The sequence below is a fragment of the Amblyomma americanum genome, chromosome 6, assembly GCF_052857255.1.
Source record: "Amblyomma americanum isolate KBUSLIRL-KWMA chromosome 6, ASM5285725v1, whole genome shotgun sequence".
Taxonomy (NCBI): Eukaryota; Metazoa; Arthropoda; class Arachnida; order Ixodida; family Ixodidae; genus Amblyomma; species Amblyomma americanum.
The window spans coordinates 38,759,617-38,768,785 of record NC_135502.1 but is presented as its reverse complement, the minus strand read 5'-3'; the positions used below and the strand labels follow the sequence as shown (position 1 = coordinate 38,768,785).

General features: G+C 49.8%; 1 protein-coding gene across 1 annotated transcript; it reads right to left on the bottom strand.

The window, feature by feature from the left end:
• Positions 1-3,284: 3,284 nt before the first annotated feature.
• On the bottom strand, positions 3,285-6,222 carry LOC144094658 (lysosomal acid phosphatase-like). The gene is made up of 2 exons (XM_077628582.1): positions 5,514-6,222; positions 3,285-4,379 (listed from the first exon to the last, which is right to left on the bottom strand). The coding sequence occupies exons 1-2, from the start codon at positions 5,826-5,828 to the stop codon at positions 3,444-3,446; spliced, it is 1,251 nt and encodes a 416-aa protein (XP_077484708.1). The 5' UTR covers positions 5,829-6,222; the 3' UTR covers positions 3,285-3,443.
• Between the last annotated feature and the right edge of the window lie 2,947 nt (positions 6,223-9,169).

Here is a 9,169-nt window from a genome sequence, read left to right as displayed (position 1 = left end):
CGCTTCGTCCGAGGACAACGCTAATGCTAACGCATACTATGCCGCATGGCTCAGATTGATCGTCTGGGATTTCCTTAACACGATAGCGTTGAAGGCCGCGTTCACCAGAAAATTCGGTGCCGTCGTTGTGAGTGACAAATCACGGGCATGGCTCTGTCACATGATCCTGCCGCGCCGTCAAAACCTGCCTACCGGATAATGAGCAAACTGCCCGCCGTGGCAGTTAAATTAATGATTGGTCGCTCAGGATGAACAACCTGGGCCACACAAGGCCCACCGCTGGGAGCACCTGCCATCGCAGGGCAGTGGCGCATCGCTTAACCACAGCTCCACTGCACCAGGAGGTGTGTGAGGACTCCCAGGGGTCTATGAATGTAAAGTAGAGAATGACATTCTGCATGTAGGGGAATTAACCAATTACGCTCTCGCCTCATACTTATGAGGCGGAGCTTAAATGTCCCCTCCAATTTTTTGTCGCTTACAAACCAACATGGGTGTTGATGGTGGTGCTAGCCCCAAAGCGTTTCCGGTATCAATGGCGCGGCGTTTGAAAAGGTTTGCGCCGGTGCAGACGACGCGTGTTGCGCTGGTTTTGATAAGGCAGCGTGGCATGGGAAGCATTCCGTGTAAAGAGTTTGATACGGTGCCGGTGCAGGTGACGCGCCACGTTTCGATACTTCTCTTTTTCCCTGGGGTAAGTGCATGCTCGAAAAACGCGCCCTCTTCAAACAGAAAGTGTTCGGCGGCTGAATCGCAGTGTTGCCAGAACAAAAAACTTTCGGCAAAACCGCATGTGCACTGGAACCTGCTAGAACACATTTGGGACTGCCGCCTGTAGCCTCATCAAGCGTGCTGCGCTGCAATCCGTGCCTGCACTTCCGTCGGGCGCAGTGCGGACAGCAGGCGACATCCGGTGCACTGACAGCCGTGGTAGGGGAGTGTCTGTCTATAGCTGGCGCTTTGAGGCATCGGACCAATGCGGCGAACGTATTACGCTACAAACTGCGCTGTTAAATACGAAATAACAGCAGGTCACTGCCACCGAGTGTTCAAGCTCTGGCGGGTCTAACAGCAATCCGACGATGTCATCGCTGATGCCTTGAGTGCGCTTGCCTGCACACAAGGCAGCGCGCGGGTTCCGACGCCATAGAACGTTAGCTCGCAATGTAAAACCATCTCAGCGCCTGACTATGAGGTGCATATTTTACTCAAATAGGGCAAATTTTAATTTCGGCAATGCGTATTTCTTTCATTCCTTGTAGTTGAAGGATGCACCGAGCAGGTATCAATTCGAGAAACGAGCTTTCCTCGAGCTCTGGTTGCGAGCGTCTGCTTCAGTCGCACTTTGTCCGAAACAAGTGCGAGCTCTGGACACTATATATGAAAGGCGGGTGTGGAGCAATGCTTGTCACGAAACTGGGAGGATTTTCTGGTCGTCTTGATCACGAAACCAAGCTAGGCAACGTCCTTAAGAACCCTTCAACTGCCTTATTTTTGCGGCGCTAGACTTTGCACGAATCACGGTAAGGAATGCAAGAAAAAAGCTGCGCATTAGGCAGCTTGACTGGCTCAAACTTTCTCAGCATTTGACAACACACACAATCCTGCGAAATCAAGCGCTTTGACCACGAAGTTTCAGACACATTTCAGACATGCGGAAGTGTTCACAATAACACTGTTTTAAGCATTTTAACAATCTTATGTGTAAAAGGCTCGAAAAGTAGACCCATCGACAACAGTGTGTCGCAGGCCACGGTACTGCGAAATGAATGCGCCAGGCCGGTTGTACTCATAAAACGAATTGTTTCGGTCAACAGTCGCCGGTACACTGGGTTCGCTGCTGAACAATGTAGTTCGGTTCTTACTTTACCGTTACACCGCAGAAGACGAGGACGAGACTAGTACACAGACACGGCGCTGATCAGCGCAGTGCCTGTCTACTCTATCCCTCGCCTTTTGCGCCGTAACGATAATTACACACCAACATGGCTTAGTCCCATGCACCTTGGCCCTTACGCCACATCTGAAGCTTCATAGGCCCTAAGGGGTAAGGACGAAAGTTTTTCTAGCCATTCGGAGGTATACCGTACCGTAAAGGCCTCGCTACACGGCTTATAACAGCAACCTGTGACCTGGGAACATTTGACCAAAGTTGTACTTAGTACAGCCAACAGCCCGCGACACTTGCGATGCACACGGCAGGAAGGCCGGGCATGAAGAGGCATTGCAAAAACGTTTGCTGATCTTGTTAGAATAGTGCTCTTATTTATACTGTCACTCACAGTTGATTTCCAAGCGGAAGCTGCAGCAAGCGCCAGAGAATGTCTCGCGAAGAGCAATCCAAACATCTCGCGTGCAAGTACCCTGCCCAGCTTTCCTGGGCATTTAAAGGCACTGCACCAGTTTTACAGTGACTATAGACGGTAAACAACTATTGACATCTGTTGGCCGCCAATAGCGGACACCGCGTGACTCTGTGTGGATGCTTTAAACATGTAATTTTGGTAAAACGAGAGAGTTCCGAAAGATTTTGCGCGAACATAGTCATTATCATGGCCGACTCTTCGTACTCGCTGCAAAATCTGACATAACATGCTTTCTGCATTAACACGATTTTTTTTCCGACGGCCACAGAAAAAAAAAAGGGGGGGATGCACCGAGAATTCCGAACTCCCGCGGTGATGTTGAGTGTTCACTGCCACGCGGCTCATGATGGCAGCCGTGAAAAGTAGAAGCATTTTTCCAGATTTCCTGGGCTTTGATTTCTGACATGCTCGCACCATACCACCGCGGTAATCGTGAAAACGCGGTGTACGATAAAAAAAAAACATGCCGTTCACCCACAGTTCAAACAGGTGACCAGGTTTGAAAATTTTGCCCTTGGTATGGTGGCTCCAGCTTTAGCTTCTTCGTTAGTGCCAGGAAACTCTAAAGGCAGAGCAAACTATCCGCCTTCTGCCAGAAAATATTGAAGGTGATTCGGCGCATTACGTGTTTGATACCGAGTCAGCGTAGCACCCCGAAAATACGAAACGGACTTATACCCTGCCTGCCAGTGAATCTTTTATTGGGAGCATGGTCTACATGATGTTTACAATGGGCACTTGTGTAGAAATATTCCAGCTAGACTGTTACTGAGGCAGCTTTATTCAAACAAATATACGCCCATAGAAAACAAATTTCAAACAACATCAGGCATTGCTTCGATTTAAACAAAGACTATTAAATGTTAGGCAAAAGTTTCAGCGCTGAGGGCGCCTTAACCTTCTGCGTTCGTGAAAAGAGTGACAGCGTGGCATCAGCGATTTGGGGAAGCAGTTTCTGTCATATATTCCAAAAGTTGTATGGGTTAATCGATGTCCTCGGCAATTTATGAGCGCTGAGACCACTGCGAGGAAATACCCCACATCACAAACAGCTGCTCTTAATTTTAGAACCTTTGTTTAAACTAGAGGCTGGTCCTCGCTCCATCCGCACTGCGCCCGGGACACAGGCTTGAATTTGCGCTTCAGAAACTCGTCGAACTGCTGCAGAGGACAAGGATCGTTGCAGCCCTCGATGGGAATGTTCGAAACATTTTTGCCCGCCTTATAAAGGACCCTGACATAGCGTTCGGGTGTCTCGGAGGCCCTGGGAGACAACACCTCGACGATGACCGCGGCCCCGTAGTGCGGTCTAAAGGTCAACGTGTCGTTCAGGCCCAGGAGGGCGCCAGCAACGTTCATGTCGTGGTACGACAGCAGCGTTATCTTGGGCCCTTGATCGGTGTCGTCCGTGCCCTGGGTGAGCGACACGCCCTTGGCCTTGCCCATTCTCACGCTGGCCACCACGTCCCTGAGCATGGGACCCGCCATGTTGTCCATCTGGTAACGGGCGATCAGGACGACCAGCTGCTCGTTCAACCACCAAAGCTGACGCAGGTGCTTCGTTGCCCACTCGGGCAGGGGCATGTTGTACTCGCGGTACACGAACAGGGCGTCCAGGACGCGTGCAATGGCGGTGAATCGCGCGACACCCGGCTTCTCGGTCACGTGAGCCATTTTGGCCACGTACTCGAGCATGTTGCCTGCAGTGCCGAACCTCTGCGGCGGATGCATCGGTGACGACGCTGTTCCCGTCATCGAGTCAGACGGCTGCGAGACCAGGGAAGGCGGTTCCTTGACGGTGGAGAGTGCTCCGATCGTGGCCTCGAAACGCCGCATGCAGAGCGTGGCGTACTTGTCTGTGCCGTCGGGGACGCTGGTGATGACCACCGGCTGCCAGTCCTGGTAGGGCTCGCGCTTCCAGCGCCGGTTCTCGCCCTGGGCTGGGTAGAGGCCGTACAGAAGGAGCGCGGCGCTGTCGAAGCAGCGAGGAACGGGACTGCTTCGGGCGTTCACCTGCATGTGCGGCAGCAAAAATCACGGTTGCGAGATGTGCGCGTTGATACTGCCCTGAAGTACGTTCTCTGTGCCTGAGGCCAGTGGATGGCTTCCAGATCAACGACAACTGAGAATTGCCACATACAGTGGCGAAACGCTGAGTTCTATATATCGCTGCGTAAATGTTTCCCCACCAAATGCGCTTGCGAGATTCCGGCGCCTTTCATCTGCTCTTCTGGGAGCTTCCACAGAAGTCTATGCACTCCATTGTGGACCAGCCGCGGTGGCTGAGTGACTAGGGCACTCGGCTACTGCATGAGCCGTAGTACTCGGGTTCGAATCAGGCCGCCGCAGCAGAGTTTCGATAGAGGCAAAACGCAAAAGGATACCGTGTGCTGTGTGATGTCAGTGCACGTTCAAGATTTTAAAAAATGATAATTGGTTTTTGAGGAAAGGAAATGACGCAGCAACTGTCACACTTATCTCGGTGGACACCCGAACTGCGCCGTAAGGGAAGGGATAAAGGAGGGAGGGAAAGAAGAAAGGAAGAAAGAGGTGCCGTATTGAAGGTCTCCTGAACAATTTCGTTCAAGATACCCAGGTAGTCGTAATTTTTCCGGATTCATTATTATTCATCACGATGAATAGGACTCCAGGAGCGCTCCCCTCCGCGTACGTTAGTGGACTGCGCCTCATGCTAACAAAGGGAGGGCGAAGGCGGCCCCCCGCTGCTGCTGGCACACATTTTAAAAGTCATCCTTGAAGAAGGCACCGAGTTGGTTCCGAAATGCTAGGCAAAAATAAAACATTCGTTGGCGTCAGTTTTCTCTCAACTACCCTTCGGCAGAAATTTTACGTTTGTTTTATACCGCGGTGGCGCCATCTGGGATAGTTTGGTCCACGCCGACTCCGGGTTTCGTTGTCGATGGGCCATATAATGCTCTCGCATTAAAACCATAAGTCACTAATTTCACTTCTTACAGTAAAGCACTGAATATTGGGCTCTCTACACAAGTTTCAAGACTATGACTGTACAGCGCCCAGCTTCTGCTTTCGTGTTATCAGCGCCATGCCTCGGTTACTATGACAACATCAACCCCGTATTCGGGACTCCTCTAGAACCGCAAAACCGCACCCAACAAAGAACCTCACCTCTCGCACATCCCAGCCGAGGAAGTGTCCGTAACGGGCGCGCAGCCACTTTCCGAGATCCCACATGGTCTTGCGGCCCCTCGTGGTCAGCCGTCCGCGTCCCAAGGGCCACACGTGGCCTTCATTCGGGTCGCCAGGAAAACTCGTGAGCGGTGCGCGGTCACCGTGACGGAACAGCACCGCCACGTGTACCAGACGAAGCTGTCCACCGACGCCTGAGGTGGCGGCTGCCTTCGATTCACCCAGAGCGCTGGTTGCGATTTGGAGTACAACAAGAAACAGCAGCCAGACACAAGGACTCATGCTTGGGGCCATGCAGAGGGGCCGAGGGCCGTGTGAAAATCTATTCGCTGGCTTACTCGCAAAGTTTGTCACACCCCAGAAGATTTGCTTTTCATTCTTTGTGGCTGATCTTGAATGGCCGGCAACGAGGACTCACAGATCGAATGATTGTTGCTGTCGCTGTGCCCTTGGAAAATGGCGCATACCAGATGAATTTTGTGCCTCCTTCTTCTTCGTTTCCTTCGAAAGTACTTTCATTTTCCCTTCAAGCATAGTACCACAAGACTCGTCGAGAAGTAGCTAGGTATACGTAGCGTCCACTGCAGCATACAGTACTCTGTGGAACTACTCGCGGTAGGTTGTTCGATTCCCCCTGAGAGGCGGAGCCCAAAGAATTATGGACACTGTGGTCGCTGGCTCCAAGTTGCGTGATTGCGGAGTAGCCAAGCCTCAGAGATATTCGTAAAGAAAAAGACAACTGACGCCATTGCAATTGGCTTGTGAAAATTGCCCGTGGTGGCGACATATGTATCTTTTTTTTTACTTTTCTAGCTTATTGAAATTTCATTTTCAGTGCAGGTAGCCTATTTGCTATTGAAACATCGTAATCGACATAGGACAACTGCACTTTGTCCACAGTTTCTATTCAATGGAAGTAGAGGTGGGAATGATATATAGAAGCTTATGGAGTTTGTAGAGGCTATCTAATATCTCAATATGAAGAACGACCACGTCATGCTCCTGGGCACGATGCGGTAGCGCAATGGGTCAATTCTCATATATGCAGAAGGTCATTCTCTACTTTGCATTCATAGATCCCTGGGAGTCCTCATACGCCTCCTGCCGCAGTGGTGCAGCGGTTAAACGATGCGCCACTACCATGCGATGGCAGGTGCTCTCAGCGGTGGGCCTTGTGCGGCCCAAGTTGCTCTTCTCGAGCGATCAACCATTGATTTAAGTGTCATGTGTCACGGTGGGTAGTTTGTTGTTGTTGTTGTTGCCTGAAAGATGATGGCACATACCCACGGTGGGGGATTGGCCAGGGTTTGGTGCAGATCCAAACAGTGAAATTCTAATCCAAGTGAATCTCAAACGGCTTATCAATTAAGAAGATTATGAATGAACAGGAAATCCTTAATTAGATTGAGCATGAAGAAATCGAATTGAAAATCAAGGAAACAAAGCGGTGCGAGTAGAATTACTGAATTTTGAGGTTTGATAAGAAAGCAAATAATTTTGAGAGAGAAGAAAAGGTAACGAGAGGTTAACACAAAAATCTCCCGGTTGCAATGATATGTTTGTGGAGTATCTGACACACCTGCCAAATGGCATGCCCTTTGACGGTTGCACCGAATGAGAGGAGGACGGGAAGAGTAAACGGCAGACCTAACTGAGCGAGAGGATTTGCCAAAAACTGAATTTTCTGCCGTGCAAACCTCCGGCAATAGAGGATGAAATGATCTATTGATTCAACGTCCCCGCATGACGCACACAGATTCGACGGCGTGAACCCCGTACGGCATAAATATAAATTAAGGCGAGGAATCCTTCAACGCAGCAGCGTCATAGAAACCTCACATTGTCTTGATGCGCAGGAACGTATATTCCATGGGAATTTCAAATCTTCGAAATCCGCTGTACCAAGGATGGGCTCATGGCTTAGGTAATGGTGAATTTGGAAACGTTCATAACGGGACGTGGTCAGAAGTGTGAGGTTTGGAACGCCCTGGGCAACAGGGCCATTGATGGCAGATTTCGCTAAGAAATCGGCCATAGAATTTGAAGATATGCCACATTGTCCTGGGATCCACTGAAAACGTACCTATAGGACATGACGAGGCACAAAGTACAGTAGGGATCGGTACAGGAGAGTAGTTTGCGAGCTTTCTAGTGCAGCCAAGAGTGAGCGGTAGTTCGAGAGAATAATGACTTGATAGATATTGCTGTGAATGTTTTGAAGGGCCAAACCAATAACGAGAAATTCAGCAGTGAAAATTGGTGTATAATTAGGGATCCGGAGAGAATAACGCCAATCTAGTGTTTGTGAATAAACACCTACTCCTGCCTTTTCGGCTTGTTGAGAGGCATCTGTGAAAATTGCAGCATGGCTCGGATACTGCAAGATATTCCTCCAGGAGACCATTTAGCACGTTGGCAGGTAATTGCTTTGCGTAATGTGGCAGCACATGGTCGAAGCAAACAGCTGGTGCAGCCTGCAAATCGCTGACGCATTGCACAGACCTAAGCGAGACTGCAATTATAGACAGAAGGTGCTCGGTAAACACAAATTGAGGCAGTTTGTAAATGGGCCAATGTTTATCTGGAAAGAATGCTGGCGTTGTCAAAAAAATTGGAGGAATTGGGTAGTTTGTGACGACGCCGCAAGGTCACGTGACCTAGGTGTCCCACGTGCCTCCTAGGTTGCTCACTGGGCACCAGCCGCCAGAATCAAGCCGTGATTTTTCGCTCACAACGCCGACAACGCCGACGCCGGATTTTTTAGCCAACGGGGTCTTTAACGCTGCCGCATTAAAATGCACGACAGATTCACCAGATTCTATCAAGGTAGCAAAAAATTCTGTCGATGCATAGGCTACCTTTAGTAGCACCTCAGAAAAATCCCAAGCAGGCAAAACGCTAAGGCGTCCGTGTGCTGTGCGATGTCAGTGCACGTTAAAGATCCCCAGGTGGACGAAATTATTCCGGAGCCCTCCACTACGGCATCTCTAATTCTTCCTTTCTTCTTTCACTCACCCTTTATCCCTTCCCTTACGGCGGAGTTCAGGTGTCCGCCGATATATGAGACAGATACTGTGCCATTTCCTTTCCCCAAAAACCAATTATTATTTACGTTCTTTCTCGCACAATGCGCAGCACTTGCAACAGTGCCACAGCGCGACGGACTGGCAACGAAGATGTAGCAAATTTGTGTGCGTACAGACATGAAGTGCTCGCAAACCATTCGAGCCTGCTTCTTTTTATCATACTAATTTTATCAGAACAAAAGATGGGGACGACATCGGCTTATCTACAGGCCAAACTCCTAATTTTACACTGTACTAGCGAGAAGCCAAGATCAGCATTGTTTTTGAAGATACTGAGTTATAGTGGGTCCAGATATATAACGCGAAATACAAAGGCTATGTCGAACAGGTGATTTAAATAAAACATGCTGGGTAAGCTCTTGAGATGCATGTTGTAAGTGGACGAGGGTGGTGGGGGGTGGGTTATAGGCAAGTTCGTTTTGCGATGACGGAAAGTCGTCTTGTCTGTATATGCTTTCTGATACAGGACAGCTTCCTCTCAATAGTGTGCAGTAACGTAAAAGGCACATGCGGCAATCCTGACGGCGCCCGCGTAGGTACTCTACGTAG